At 38.5% G+C, this 16,549-nt stretch overlaps 1 protein-coding gene across 2 annotated transcripts in view; it reads left to right on the top strand.

Moving 5' to 3' along the window:
- PJA2 (praja ring finger ubiquitin ligase 2) overlaps positions 1-16,549 on the top strand; it is an 87,345-nt gene that overhangs the window by 38,375 nt on the left and 32,421 nt on the right. Inside the window, exons 2-4 of one of the 2 annotated variants that reach the window (XM_090038360.1) lie at positions 2,725-2,892; positions 6,792-6,992; positions 9,955-11,026. In XM_090038360.1, the coding sequence (XP_089894486.1) occupies positions 6,794-6,992; positions 9,955-11,026 (1,271 nt within the window). In that variant the 5' untranslated portion in view covers positions 2,725-2,892; positions 6,792-6,793. The remainder of the gene's footprint in view (positions 1-2,724; positions 2,893-6,791; positions 6,993-9,954; positions 11,027-16,549) is intronic. The other variant, XM_090038359.1, reaches the window with a different exon arrangement.

Raw genomic sequence — 16,549 nt, 5'->3', positions numbered from 1 at the left:
GCTGGAGGTCTAGCACATCAGTAGACTTGATTAATTGAGTCTGTTCCTCATTTGAGCTGATGCGCCCAGCGCTGTGCGTTTTTAAACTAAAGCACCTTCAATGTGTTTTAGTTCAAATGTGCGCCACTGCCATTTTCCCAGCGCTGATGTGCATTTCGCCGCATATACAAATGCATGCGCTAGATGCTTTTAAAAGCACCTAGCGCTGCAGCAAAAGCATATGTACAAATGCCCTAGGTCTTTAGTAGAAAAATATGTAAGAAGAACAAAGAACAGAAGCTGGAAATTGGATCTTGGCATTCTCATTTAAAACTAGAGACACTTTTAACTGCAAAGATAAATAATCACTGGAACAAACTATGAAGGGAAGAAGCAGATTCTTCATTTCTTGTGTCTTCACATCAAGACTGGTTGCCTTTCTGAAGGATGAACTCTAGTATTTATGCTTTAGTCGGACTTAAATGTAGGCTCAGTACAGAGGCAATTGAGTGAAATATAATTGCTTATGATATACAAGATATCACAGTACATGATTTAATAGTTCCTTTAGCCTTAAAAAGCAACAAATCTATTAAAATTAGTGTCTTTGCTCTTGAGAGAGTTACAGAAGAAGAGAGGAAGCTGAACTATAAATTCTTATTTAAATTGATTGAATATAGTGAATTGACTTTTTTCCCCCCTTGTGTTACAAATTGCATCCCTACATAATCATTGCAGTAAGATTTATAGCACTGAACTGAAAGGAACAAGTGGTTGATGCAAATAGTACGTAAGTTTTTCAGGACTCCCGTTTCAGACCCCTAATCTAGAATTTTCATCAATATTAGAAAATACAGACAGATGGGAGGACATCCAGAAAGCAAGGAATTATAAGAAGTAATGTGTTTATCTGTAAATACAATGTATTTGTTCATTTAGTGTTTATCCTAGTATAATAAAAGGCTTAGTCTGTCTGTCTGTCTGTCTGTCTGTCTAATGTTTCTGACCAACTGCACATGTACCTGGCTGGGCAGTCTGCATGGGCCTAAATCTGCTCCACTGCCGGAGAAGTTTGGCAGCAGGGAACGTGCCCCAGCTGCCTGGGCAGCAGGGCTGCCCTGCCTCCACTTCTGTGCCAGAGGGTGAAAGGGGGATCATGATGGCAGCGCTCACCTGCTGCCCCCCCCCCCCCCCGCGAACAGCTGGTGGGGCGAGAAGTGGTGGGGAGGGAAGGGAGTGGGATGGGAGAGCGGGGAAGCAGACGGGCGCAGGCTGGGTGAACCCAAAGCAACGGAGGAGCAGGGGGAACACGGTCAGACCCAAAGTGGAAGGGGTGAGGAGTGGGGTCGGATCCCAACTGGCAGTGGGGAAGGGGGATGGGGTTGGACCTGAAACAGTGGGGGGAGGGGAGGAGGGGGGTTGGAGTGGGGCTAGACAAGGAATGGTTGGGGAAGGTGGGGTGCGGAGCCTTTCATGGGGCTCCATCCCCATCCCCCCTGTCATTCTTGATGGGCAATTAGCTACTGTAATATATATAGAAAGGAATGGGTCAAGTACCTACTAACATTTTGAAGTATACAAACAAAAGGAAGGAGAGGACTTGTTTAGAAATAAGGATGTGAAAGAAATGATTGTTTAACTGATAAGTGAGCAACTGGTTAGCTTATCCTTTAGCTCCGGGTGGGCCAAGGAAGGGGGGGAAGGGAAGTCACATGGTGCCTCAGCAGGAGGCAGGGCAGGCAAAAGGAAGGGAGGGGTGAGGGGGACTAGCACCCTAGCCTAAGAAGAAAACAGGAGCAACCTAATGACTCATCAGTTAAGCAATTAGCTGCTTCTCCCTGCCAGCAGAGGGCGTCACATGGGCTGTGTTGTCTGGCTGAGCTTGCCTCTTCCCTACCTCCCCCTAGTCAGAGGGCTCTGGGAGGCAGGAGTGGATCCCAGCAGCAGTTGTCTGAGCTGCTGTGTTATCAGTCAATCATTTAACCGATATAATTAGAGGAGGTTAAAGGAATTTTTTTTTAAAACCATATTTACAGCCCTATTCAGAAACATGCTAGCTAGGGAATGAATGGGTTAGACTTAACATGGTGATATTAATATGAGAGAAAAGGTATTCAAAAGCCTTGAAGTGGAAGTCGTGTAAGCACTATTGCTTGATGTATTAAAACACAACAAAACAAAAACCCTGGATTGGAGAAAGTGCTAGGACCAGAAGGATAGGTTTTTAAGATTTACCATAATTGGGGCAAATGTGCTAATCCCTTTTGACAATCTGGCTATAACTGTTACAGTGAGAAATGCTTTCTATCCTTGAAAACTTGTCTCTCGGAGAGCTATCTTAATGCAAGATTTTGCTGCTTTTTTTTTTTTTTTATATTGTCCCTCTACTGTTTTGGGCGGCCAGGGTGGGAATCTGCTGAGCACTTGCAAACCAGGCTCTACAATGTAGAAAGAATTGCATTAGCAAATGAGTAAATGGGACAGCTTCTCACTGCTTTGGCATCTAATTAAGCTCTGTAAACTAAAAAGGTAGTACAGCCAGTATAACATTGACTCAATATAGCCAGTGTTTACTGAGAGAAAGGAATAGATCTTGGCAGGTCCCAGTGAGTTACCAGGACTTGTTGATGGATTCAGTGATCAGGATATCATCTGTTACATGCTTGTTTCCTGGAGCAAGAATAGCCAGCCTTCTTAATGTCACTACTCCCTAATCTATATTTTCCAATGTTATTATTTTTACAGTCACTTCTATGTACTAGGCAGTTTCCAGACTTTAAAGTAGGATGATCCTGCTTCACTGTCCCTCAAGAGCTTGCAGCCCCTAAGGATAACAAAAGAAAAAAAACTTGGCACCTGTAAAAGAGGCTTCTGCAATCAATGTTCCCATTGAAAAACTGCATCTAGGTTATGGTTAGTGTCTTGTATTGGTTCAAGGGTATGTGTTGTAGCCATCTTGGGCAAAAGACATAGGCAGACGGGGTTCTTTGGGTAAATCTGATACTCTCTTATTAGATCAGCTATTGGTTCAACTGTCTGTTAATTACTTGGACCACATCAGAAGTGTGTACTATATACTTTACTCTCTCACACCCAACTTTTCTTCTTCTTTTTTTCCTTCTCCTAGTACACAGGTGAGTTAATTGATAGTTTCATGGCAGGAAAGAATACTGGGGCCAAATGATGTGAGTGTGAATCATGATTGAAATCATGATTTAAATCACTAGTTAGGAAGCCTCAATTTAATCTACAGAAAGTGCATTCTTGTTGTTTGATAGCCTTTATTTGTTTAACTTCTTGAAACTTTTTAGACTTTTAGAGAAGGGTAAGGGCTTGGCTGTGTACACAAACTTGCAGAGAGACAGTAGGGCTGATGGGTGGATAATCAGGTCTGTTATCTCTCATCTTTTTTTTTTGTGGAAATTTTTTCATATTCTAGGTCAAATTAACCAAATCGGTTCTGAATCCTTTTGATTGAGCAAAACTCAGTCGTTCAAACATACAACATTATGGCATTATAGCCTGTTCAGTAGAATGGGCTGTTTGAAATGGTGTCACTTTGCAGAAAGCCTTTTAAGATTCATTGGGCCAGAAGGAGGAAGCAATTAGTTGCAGTCCAGGGGTAAGAAGGATGCTGACTCAGGTAGAAGTCCTGGATTCTGGTACCTGTTCAATGACTGTATATCCAGTGATGTTCCATATAAAAGTTAAGTGTGCTGCCAGGGTTAGACCCTGCCAGGGAGGGAGTCAAAGGGACTCCTGATTTGATGATCCTGGTTGGAATTTTGTTCACCCCTAAGTCCCGTCTGTTCAGCCTGGTTGAGACCGAGGATCTTTCGGTACAGAAGCAGAACTTTTGGCTTGTGGAGAGCTCTGACCAAAATGTAAATGAATGTTTAGGTACAAACATCCTACATAGGTTATTTTGTGTATCTGGCTCTTAATTTTTTTAGGGATATTCTGTATTTGGATAGAATGTTTTCCCCTTGTGCCATCAGTTCACTTAAAGATGGAAATACTCCCATCCTCTACTAATATAAATCATTTGGCACAATTCAGTGCAGAAAAACTTTTAATTTGATCAGCAGAACAGCTATGAAAGATACTGCTTAAACAATATGATGCTGGATGTGGTATACAGGTAGGAATTATTACCTATTAAGCCAGCTCTGTTTTCTGTCACATACTTAAATTAAGACGCAATGGAAATCAGCCACAAATGTTACAAGTTTTGTGGAATATTTTTGCAGCTTGTTTCCCCTTTTGTCCCACCATTAAGTCCTTGAACATGGGGCAATATTACTATTTATGGCACAGTTAACAGGTCAATCTTGTCTTAATTATAAAATCTGCCAGCAGCCTATAATGCAGTTCTTAAAACTTAAGTGAAAAATAGTCCATTAATGTGTGGCTTACACACATCTTTTGTAATATCTACCAGACAAGAAATTCTATAGATTGGCTTTCGGTACTGAAAATAAGTGCTTGATTCCACAGAACTTTAAGTAAAATAGCTGACTTCTACAGCCAAATTATGCTTTCAAATAACCACAGTTCTGGGGTGTCCCCTGCTCTAGGGTCAGGGGAACAGTTTTTATGATTCCAAGAACAGCCTTTAGTGGCATCCGGCTTAACACAGAAAATAACCTTCTGTAGGTATGTCATCACCAGCAAATTTAGCATGCATTTGAGCAGCGCTTCAGGTTTTCATGCCAGAATGTAAAAGCCACCTGTGCAGCTGCACCATTCCTGGCAGTTGATGTAATGTAGGTATTGACATTACATAGATAAAGTGCACATAAAGAAACACCCTGCCATCAGCTTAAACAAGCAACTTGATCCTGCTTGACTCTACTGAGACCTGCATGATTCTTGAAGAAAGAATTCCTGGAATAACCAGGAAAAATAGAACTTTTACTTAAAATCATGGGCTCCAAGACACAAACTTAATTCTCCATCCACCTTTTTGGTGGCTTTCAAGAGCAAAAAAAAATTAATTGTATATCCAAGGAGTGTAAAAGGTGATCTTCCAAGTTGAAGAATAAAAAATTACTTATTTGGAATGCTGAAAAGCAGTTTAACAATTGAAGTGAATTTTAATTTATTAATATATACCCTTGGTATTGGACTTGAGAGCATTTTTCTCTTAGGTTGTTTGAAACTGAAATCCATTTTGCACTAGAAATCCTGCTATGTAGTAGATCAGGATCTTTTACATATTATTTCAGGTTGTCTTAAAGCTTTTACTGTACCCTCTTAGTAAAAGCAGAATGATTCATTTAGTATAAGTCTTATTACAGAGTTAAGATCCCACATGGGTTATTATCTTGCATCGCTACACTTAATGAAGTTACCTAATGTAAAGAATCCATCACTATCCCTTATGACCTGGAATGTTTGTTCTAGGAGATGTGGTTTGACTAATGCTCTTTTTTCCATCCAGGAGAAAGATGAACTAGGGCCAGTTAACTCCTGTGATATTGCTCTTAGTTTTAACTTGTATAGCGGTGGTGTTCAACCTCCTGCTCTCAGAGCCATCCGACCTGTGGGGCTCAATATAGGTCCAGAAATTTGGTGGCAGGGTAACAGTATTGGGATTAATTACTCCCAGAGCTGTGGTAATTAATGCTGCTACCAAATCTCTGGACTCACGGAGTGTCCCGTAGTCCAGATGACATGGCCCCATGTGCCTGATTGAGCCAGCGTGCAGGCTTGTATCAGAGTCAGTTCTAGTTCATGGGTTGGGCTTCCACTCAGGGTCATGCTTAGCGGGGTGCAGTACGTTCCAACCCCACAGTGGATCAGGCCGGCAGACTGACCCTACATCACTCCTTCATCCTATGGGATGGAAAGGGAGAATACCACCGTTAATGAGATTAATCACAAACAGAAGTTTGTGCCATATATCAGACCTGTTAGCAGCAATGCGTGGCTTTCAAGGAAGAAGAGTAAAATGTTCTTCTTGCTCTATTTTTTAATTCTGCACATAAAGTTATGGGGATTGGGAGACTACAAATTATAGAAAACAGGGAATATGTTAATAGAAATTTATGGATAAATGCCAGTCTTCTGACCTGGTAGAGTGGAGTAAGCAGGGTTTTGTAACTTTCTGCTGTGTTTTGTCTTATCAGTTCGGATAAAAATCACTTTCTTTTTGAAACAGCTGCTTCACAGAACCACTGTTTTTAATTCAGTGCTATTTAAGAAATGCCACATACAAAGTGCAGGTGTCCTTGCATTCTTTTTCTTAGTGTGTATTTAAGACAAAATTGTCATTATGTTTATTGGCAGTATATTTTCTTTCCTTGTGGCTGGTGAGCTACTGTAACTTTTGAACTCAGTGTGCAGTACATGAAAGTATGCAGATCTGAAAGAGCCTAATATGCTTAGACTGTTGTGAAAAAATGGGGCTTAATTTAATAGTGCTTTGGACAATTTTGTCAACTGAAGTCTGATTTTTTTAGAGGCTTACAATAATGATTCATGGCCTCATCATTCAGAGACATGAAAGATATGAGGAATGATAGGGATCAGGAATACAGCAAATTTGTGTGTCATATTCCTGTTTTCAACTGGACTGCGCTATAAATTACAGTAGAGCTAATTCTTTGCAGGCCTAGGTTCTTTATCTATGGAAGATGAGGCCTTAATGAGGAAAAATGGGAAATTTAGGGGAAACCAATTCTATGAAAAAAACAGTTCTGGCTTATAAAAATGGTGAAAAAAATAGAAACTTGCAAGGATTTGTTTTCCCTTCACTTCTATTTAATCTAATTCTAGTTTCTGGTTTGTTTTTTTTTTTTTCCTTACAGCAATGGGTCAAGAGGCTGGTAAACCTGCTTGGCCCAAACCAGCAGGAGGATATCAGACTATTACAGGCAGAAGATATGGAAGAAGACATGCTTATGTCAGTTTTAGACCATCTTTGACCAATCAAGACAGAAATGTGAACCAGCACAATGAAGAATGTGAAGGATTAGAATTAGATGATGTTCCAAAAGAGGAGTCTTTATGTGCGTGCCATGTAATTCCAAACTGAGATGCTTTCTGTGGGAGAAGAGGGAGGTGGGAATATACAAAATATGTTAAATTATATGAATACAACCATATTTCCCGTCTTTCACAGCAGTTTAATTAAAACTAGTTTAATTAAAACTAGTTTGTCTTTTAAAATGTTTAAATTCACGTCATAGAATAAAGTTGGACTACACTGAATTAGTTTATAAAATCTAGCTAAATATTATCATTTGAATCGTAAATATATTATGATAAATATCTTGCCATATCTTACCAGCTGCAAACTCTTGCATAATTTCCACTTGGAAAGAAAATACCTTGTGTTTATATGTTTTCTCATAACATAACCAGAAGACAAAATATTTTACATACCACTGAACAACACATTTTTCTGTGGTGCAATTCCATCTACCTTGGTGGAGCTATATTGAGAATTAATTTAACCACATGTGAATATTTAAAGACTAAAATTCCATCTGTATTTCAGTTTTAATAATTCCATAGCATCATAATTATTCAGTTCTCTTAGGTGGGTTTTTTTTCCAATTATATTAGTTGTTTACAAAGTTAGAGTGCAGTTAAAATAACTCAGTGTAGAAATTCATAATGACCTATTAGATAATATATATATTTCCTTTCAAGTGCAAGATTGGTACCTGTTATGCATCTGCTAGTGGGTTTTTTTAACAGTCTAGATTTTTAAATTCCATCTAGTACATTCTGTTTCTTCCCTTGGGAAATTATTTGACCAGCTAAAAGTTTTCACTTTTTGGAAACCTTTCTTTATGCTCTCCCTAGCTGTCAGTTGACACTAAATTTCCTTCTGTTATTCTTGAAGGTTTTTATAATGCTGAGCTATTCCATTATTTCTCTTTGTTTACATCTTGCAAAAGTTAGTGCTCAATTATGTTCAGATATTTACCTCATTTGCATCATTAGCTAGTGTATGCCTCAAGTGAGGGCTAGACCCTGACTCTCTTTGGGTTTTTTTTTCAGTTTATCCCCTCAAATACCTCTAGTTTTGTCTCTGTTTTTTGTTGTTTTTTTTATAGTACAATTCTATGTATTTCCATTTTCAGGTTTTTACAAGAAATACATAATTGGGGAATATATACTGTCTTCGTCCATGCTTATTCCTCTGCTTTATACAGCCATGAAATCTACTGAATATTTTTTCTTCTTAATATTGTTTCCTTGCCAACTTATATCTAATAATGTTGTGTCATATTATCTCTCTGTCTTTTTTGCCATGACTATTTTCCAGTTTTCTCTCATTCATCAAATATTTGTGTATTTGGTATATTTCTTCCCAGATGCCCTAGCTTGAATATTTGTAAATTAATTCCCCTTTTATATTGAGGAAAAACCTGACCAAAACATTGGAAGGCATTCCCTGCTACTTCCGGGGTATCCTTGTCTATCTGAACAGCCACAACATGGATTGAAAGGACTTCAGTTTAATGTTAGGTAAAGAGCCTCCTCTAACATTACAGTGAATGCCTAGTACTCCAGTGGTAGCATACATAATCCTCATGTGGGAAATATCAGTCCACAGCCTTCTGTTTCAGAAATGAGTGTTATCACTTAACTTATTTCTGGCATGCAGTAACTGTTCAGATAAGCCTAATAAGTTCATTTTAAATCCAAATATTGAGCTACCATGTGGTGTCTTAGCTGGGTTGTTATGGCACCCCAATATGCCGTGAGACCGTTTTTTAGGGGTTCTGTGGCCTGGGTGCTGCAGCCAAGTAAAATTGTCCTACTCATGTTGTGCAGAGTCTAGCTGGACTCCTGCTGCAGTTGCTCTTTGATCTGATTCCACATGAGGTGCACGGGGAAGTTTTCATTTGACAGCGGTGGCAGCAGGGCCCCAGCTGAGAACCACTGAGGTAAGCTGGGACAGTTCAGCAGTGATTCTACGTTGCGGTGATGCTAGATTCAGAGAAGTTATGGAGGGGTGCTTTGGATCTAAAAAGACTGAGAACCATCATAGGTAGTGGCCACTTCTAATACAAGGAAATACAAGTACAAAATTTGCACAAGTCAAATGTTTCTTAAGCAGTTTCCTCACTACAAATATATTTGAATTATTTGCTTTTGAACATTAACATTCATTTAGCCAAATATTTCTTTCCCCCTGCATCTGTCCCTATTGTGCAGGACTTTTCACTACTAGCTCTTCTTTAAGCACATATATATTCTCTGATACATATCTGTTCACCCATGCTTATCTCATTCTTTATCTGAAACCATTGTATCTCATATACATAAAGCTTTCTGTGCCTTTAACAGCAATTAAATTTAAGTGCATGAATGTGCAAGTTGAGGACTGTCTGTGCAAGTTCAAACTCTAGTTTGCATGTGCATTTATCAAGGTCATACAGAAATGTGCATGCTTTTGAAGTTTTATAGCCAGCTTTAACTTCAAAGCTAATCCTATGTAATAATTTTCTTTATTTAAAAGTTTGCCAGCAGTTTTCAGAGTCTGAAAATTGTCTTCATATTCATTATCATGTTATTTTCAGAAGAGTCCATCAAACCTAATTGGGTGGGACTCACTGTTGCCAAGTGGAGCTTCTGCATTTGTTTTTCATATTAATTTTTCCTTTATAAATCAAGACTTGCGTTGTATATTGCAGGTACAAGCTATTCTGTTATAAAATGCCATAATGTAGTCTTTTCTAAACCATGGGAATAAGTGCTGTTTACCCAGTTAGTATATGAGTAGTCTAATATAATATTTGTTGGGGAAAAAAATCTCATTGCCATCTTTGGGCTCAGTTTTAAAAGGTGGAACTATTAATGTATTAGCTGATAATGAATGCCTGTGGTAACTGTCTGATCATCTAGTTGCACTGTAATTCCAGTCAATTGCCAGCTTGTTCATGAGTATTGTTAAAAAGAATATGTAAATGCAGATTCAATCACTTCAATATATTCTTTGCAATTTTTATGAAGGTTCCAGTCCGTTGGTTCCAGTTTGTTCTGCTTTATCAGATGAACCTTTGATAGAAAGCATTGGATCTGAAGTTCCTGTTTGTCGAACTATATTGAGCCAAACTATTGCAACAAATGACTTGCCATTTTCTCCAGTTTGTTACAATGTGGAAGATGACCAAACCTCAGGGAGCAGTGTAAATCTTGATGAAAAGTCAGAAGATTGCTCAGATTCTATTTCTGGCGAGAGTAATGATCTGAACGGTCAAAATGGAATTGCTTTTGTAAATATTGACTCTTATGAGCCAGATAGTAGTGATGGAGAAGACAATGATGATGATCAAGTTGGTGTTTCTTTGACAAAAAAGGAAGCAGAAACACTTCAAGAAAGTCCTGATAGCATGATTTCTGAGTTAGAGAAAGGGGTAGAGTCCTCGGATGGTCTGCAGTCACGATTGTCTACTTTTAACCAGAATACATCTAGAGAAGGTTTGGTAGAACTAGAATCAGTGCCTTTTATGAGGCGTTCTAGCATAGATTCAGACCTTGCCCATCAAAACAACAGGACACTTGAAAAGACCTCTGCAGATGAAGCTGCCCTAAAAAATAACTTAAGTAGTGCTAGTTTTGAAACGCAACAAAGAAAAACTGTAGCAGATGTTGTAATCGGAACCCCTATAGGAACTTGTAATGAATCAAATGCCAATGATGGTAAGACTGAACAAGGAAATTCACCTGAGCTGGTTGTGAGGCCTAAAGTTAGAAAACAGAATGCTACTAACCAGTTGGATAGAAAGAAGCTGCTAGTTACTAGTGATGATGAAGAGAAACGTAGTACTAGAAGGCGGAGTGAGATTGTTGAAGTCCAGCCAGGCAGTGGAGATTGTGCCTTGCGAAATGGCAAAGAAAAAATGAATTCCAGTATATTCTTTGACCCAAAGGACTATGAAGGTGCTCAAAAGAAAACAAAAAGTGATCTAATAAAAAATGTAACTGTTCAAGAAAGAAAAAATATATTAGATGATAGCACTTTCTGGGATGAGTTTGAAGATTGCAACAGACATTTATCTGGCTCCAACAAAGATGAAGACAGGTAAGGTTTTACTCTCTGTGCATGCATGCTTGAGTGTTAATGTCACATCTTACTTTGTAAAATAATGTACTGACCTGAATAACTAGCAACTAACATGAAGATGCAATATCTAAAAATAAAAAAAGTTTGTGGGGAGGCAGGAATGATCATATAAAACAAGTTACAAGAAATTTAAATTATCCTTGACCTTCTTGTGTATTAAACAACTCTCTTGTCTGAGATTTCTGTGCAGAAATTGTAAAGATGCTGGAAATTGGAGTGGGTTAATGGAATTTAAAGAGATTTTTTGGCAACTTTCTGTAGTAAGCAGCCTGTATTGTTTTTAAAAGTTTTCCTATTTCTTTTATGACTTCCAAGGAGTGTTTGTGCCCAGCAGCAAAGTGAAACTTGTTAGCATCTGGAACTTTTGTTTTTCATTTTTCATGATGCAGTCTGCTTTGTGTATCCTCTGACAACAGCAAACTAGTGATTAGTATAGGATGGAAACCTGCCTTATGTAATACCCTTGCATCATGAATGAAATGTTAAGTTTTTAAATCCATAAAATACTTTCTTTTTTTAATTTTCACAATGAGAGATAAATTCACAATTTTAATTTACTGGTTTTTATAATCCTCACTGGAATTTTAATTAATATAGATAGAAGAATTAGCCCTAGGTAAGCAAAAAAAAAAGCAGGTATAGTATCAAAAAGAAGAATTATTCTAAATGCTTAAGAAAGTATGATCTTAAAAACAGTCTTAAAGTAGTTATTCAGCCTTTGGATTGGCAGGGGTTGAGGCGGTTGGTTTATAAAAAATACTAATACAAAAACCCTGCAATAATGGGACATTGGATTTGCCTTAATCAGTGTGACTTTAATATAGCAAAGTTCCCAGGTCATCCATACTCGCGTGCATAATTCTTCCCTTTCCAAGGGATCCAAGCCAAGCTTCTTAAAGTGCCCATCAGAATATAAACTTAAATAGGTGGCCAAGCTTTTTAGAGGCAAACTGCCTACAGTTCAAAGATCATTTTACTTGAAGGGCTGGTGAAAAGAGGGTAAATTCATTCACCTTCACTTTGGCGGTTTCATCTAGTTGCTTCAGCTGGGTTGTTTAGGGAGCAATGGGTTTTTTGACTGGGAGAGAAGTATTCTTGAGCAGGCTGTATTATTTTCTATAAAAATTGCATACATCTGTTAGGGATAACATCCCTTCATCTTTTGGCCCTTAACTACTTTTTCACAGAAAGACATAATTCCGTCTTGTCTCTACAAGCAGTTGTAGAATTCTTACTGAAAAGTGTGGTACAGAATAGAAAATGGCCCTGTATAATCATGAACACAAATTTGAGAGCTGGATTAGGGCCATAAGTGACTGAGGGCAAGGAACACATATGGTATAATTCACCCTCCCACCGTTTTTCATTGCCTCTCGAGCATCAAACTGAACTTTTTATTGTTTAAATGAAGCACCTTTTAATTTGATGAGCACTTATTGATGAGAAATCCGATTTGAAATAAGTTGGACTCTCTGGATAAGAACTTAATGATGTGAGAAAGGGCTTCAAACCTGGGCCTTTAGCTGGGTCTGAAACTTTTTTTCCCCAACACTTTTTAATTAAGTTGCAAAACATACGTGGTCAATGCAGTGGTATACTACTGTCTTTACCATGTTTAGGAATTGTCTTAAGAGCCATGGTCAGGCTCATGTTATGGGAAGTCCTGTAAAAATGCTTAAGTATTTCTGTTCCCATGACCTTGAATCTACGTATTCTAGAAGCTCTTTTCCAGATACTATTTAAAATTATTGCCCAAGTGGGAAGAAAACAGTAACTTGAACTTTTCCCTTCCCTGCTACTGCCTGGTGCAGCCCAGTAGGGTTGGTTTAGGGGTGTCAGTTCTTCAGTAAGAACAGGATAGGTTACAGATTAGAAACATATCTCCTCATCCTGTGCATCTACTAACAAAGTTTTTCCTCTTTAGTTTTTGGTAGACTCATAGAAAAATCAGGCTGATAGGGACTTTATTTATGCTTACATGAGACCTATTAAACTGGTTTATTTCCATCACTTAAGTGATGTTTAGAGTATGAAAAATTTTCTGCATAAACTATTAAGGCCAGTACTGCAAGAAGTTCTTGCTATAAAAGAAAAATTGACCATGTTATTAAAAATAACCAACCTTCAAAAACAAAACAAATTCAAAAGTTGAAGCCTTTAAATTTAAAAAAATGGACTGAAAAGGATTGTGAACATGAGGGTATACTCATTAACAGGTATGTATTCTAGGGGTTTATTGCTGTAAAACCTTGCTTTTTTTCCTCTGTTGCTACCAGATGTTAAATGAGGAGAAACTGCACTTTACAATTTAAGCATTGGCTCCCATGATGCAGCCTATTGCTTTGCTGTAGAGTGGCAGGTAAGAAAAATATGGGCCATATGCTTGTGTGTACTCTGCACTGTAATGGTGGAAATAAAAGAAACCACTGAATAGGACACACAGATTAAAAAAAAAAGCCAAGCAAACCTACAAATGCTGTAGTAGAAAATGTACTATATATAAAAGTTTTGACTCATCTACAGACTTATCCTTGTAAATTAGTAAAGTGCATGTGACTCTACCCTGGAAAATTCTTTAAGCGGAAAAAATATCTTGAAAAATTTGCATGTTTCAGGGTTTCTAAAATTTCATACCCATACACGATAAAAGGATTTTAAAGAGAGCATGGATATCATGACAGGCAGCCTCCAACTTCATATTCAGAACCTTTCAAACACACCTTTCAGATGGCTAGCTTGCAGAAATGGGTGACATTACAGTCTTGCTTTCTCCCCTACAAGAGGTGCTTGGCTATTATGATGATAGCATAACGTAAGAAGGAATCCTGTGTGGGCACTAGCCTTTTTCCTTAATTCTTATACTTTGGGTATCAAAAAGTCTGACTGTGATGAGCTGAAATGGGCAGCCCTGTAAAGTGTGAACTTTTGAACATTATTTTTAAACAGAAAATATCTGTGTAAACTTAGAGACAACTTTGGGACAACTTGAATACATACATCTATCACTATTAGAAATGATGTAGTTGCACTAAAATTTCTATATAAATAAAAGTGAATTTCTTCTAAAATTTGTTACTTTTAGCTAGTGATACATGGAAAAGTGAGATAAGAGTTTAGAGAGGAAGATAGCCGGAGTTTTAGTACAGTATATTCTTAATGGTATTTTTATAGAGGACTGTAAAATGCAAAGTATTATCAGTTCAGATTTAGATTTTAGCAAGTCCTGTTCCATATGATAAAACACCAGAATTTCTTTCTCAACTGCTATAGGTTTTGTGCTTGAAAAAACCATGCCTTACACTGGTCAAAGTATAAAACTGGTAAGATAGAGAAAATATTTATGCTTCAAGATATAGATTGCATGCAAATTTCTTGTCTTCTTTTTAGTATTGCAACACACAATAGCTTCAATTTATTTCAAGCATGGATAAAATTACTGCCTAATTTAAATAAATCATTACATTCTCTTCACAAATCAAAACATTAAATATAGCCAGATTTAAACGCTCCTGAAGCCTCTCAGTATTTCAAACACAAAAACCCTTTAAGATAAACTCTGTAGTTGGTTCAGTTAGGTTTAGTTTATGCATATGACTAGCCTCTAGGCATTTCAGCTTACAGTCTTAAAATTGAAATATCTCTGGGACTGACGTCCTAAAACGTGGATAAATATTCTGTAATTGTTCATTTTGTATGTCTCGCATCTTAATTTAATATTGACTGATTTGGATTAAACACAGTGTAAAATAAAAGTATTTAGAACTGTTAAGAGATTGCAATATTGGCAACCCCAAACATTTAGTGGACCACAGAAATCATAAGACTTTAAACAGTTAGGTTCTTTTTATTAGACTTCTTTTAATGTTTATTTGGTTCATATTTTCACAGACCATGAGGTCTGAAAACTTCATTTATTCTCATATGCCTATGACTCCAGTGTCTGGGACTGTTCAGCAACTGCATTTTAGACCCATGGCAGGCATTGCATTTATGGCACAGCTTGCATGTTAATCGTACCATAAATTGCTGTGTGCCTCATATCCAAGCAGTTTTCAACAAAATAGGTCTAGGTGTTTGCTTCAAGCACTGAGTCTCGTAGAGACCATATAGAAACCAACCCTGTTGTCTGTTCAGGGACTGGAGTTCATAGGAGTTACCCTGGGCTCCCTTCTGGCCAGAGTTCATCTGCTGTTGGGCCTGTTCTAGGCTTTACCCTACCCACATTGCAGCTTCACTGAACGACACTGGTGAGGATTACTGTGTCCGTTCTAGGCCACATAGTCTCTCATATCTTTGTGATCCTGTATACTAGACATGCAGTCATGGTTATGGTCAGTATGTTTCTTAGGAAGATGTTCCCTGGCTATGAAGGTAAATTATCTGCTGATCAGATCCTTCCTATCCAATATATGCAAGGAAGCCCTATTCCTCCCCTCTAAGTAGTCAGTAACCGCTGTGGCAAGAATTTGTCAGTTGCCTTCAAGGAAAAGAGTTCTTTTGCCTGTCAGAGGCAAAGTTTTAATCTGAATGCTCTGGATTTGGGAGTGGTATGGAGAGCATGACAGGACAGTGTAGTCAGTTTGATATCAGCCAAAAAGGGACGTGTGAGGAAAAGTTGTCAGCCCTAAGATGCACCTTTTAATGGTGCATCTTCCAGGGCTCCAGAATATCAATGGACAGACTTAGTGTGCATGCACCCTTGCTTCATGAGTGGGAAATCAATAACTATCTTTTATGTCGGTGGTGCTCAACCTGTCCAGCCCCATGGGCCAGGTAAGTGGCACGGGGCTGGTATGCAAGCCTTATATATTGTGGGGTGGCATGTGGGGTAGGTCCACTGGTGCAGTCCAGCCCGCTGGTTTAGACTTGCATGCTGGATCTGGCTGCAGATTGACCCCACATGTTGGTGTGGTGTGATCTGGCTCATGAGATCATGTCACCCAACCTATGAGGCTCCCCAGTGGGTCCTGAAGTTTGGTGGCAGGATAGAGGTGGCAACATTAATTGTCACAGAGCTGTTACTTGTCCAAAATTCCTTACCTAAGTTTGCCATTTAAGGTTTAATTGGGCCAACAAATCAAGCTGTTGATGTATTTTCCTAGAGCCTTCCTCCTCTAGAGTTTGAGGCACTATAAGCACTTGACATGGAGAACCTTGTCCCTGTACTGGTATAGGATAAGCCTTTCAGGAAGCCTCTTCAGCTGTTTGCCTTTTTAAGCAAGAAAACCAAAGGTGCCTTCTCCCCCTCCACCCATGCCTCGGCTGAGAATCTGATCAGATTAAAGGGTTCAAATGAGCTATGAGAGCACAAGATGGACCCACTTTTAGTTGTCAGAGTTCATTCCACCAGAACTGGGCATCTTCTGAAGCTGCATGCAGCACTGTACATATCTTTACTCTTGTGGAAGTCTTTAAGGCTAATGCTGCGGCTGCTGCTTACCAGGAAGTGGGTTTCTAAATCCTAGGCAGTGTGCTTGGAGT

This window comes from Crocodylus siamensis, chromosome 3 (assembly GCF_052110815.1).
Source record: "Crocodylus siamensis isolate JL-2025a chromosome 3, ASM5211081v1, whole genome shotgun sequence".
Classification (NCBI taxonomy): domain Eukaryota; kingdom Metazoa; phylum Chordata; order Crocodylia; family Crocodylidae; genus Crocodylus; species Crocodylus siamensis.
This window is presented reverse-complemented; position numbering and strand designations above follow the sequence as displayed.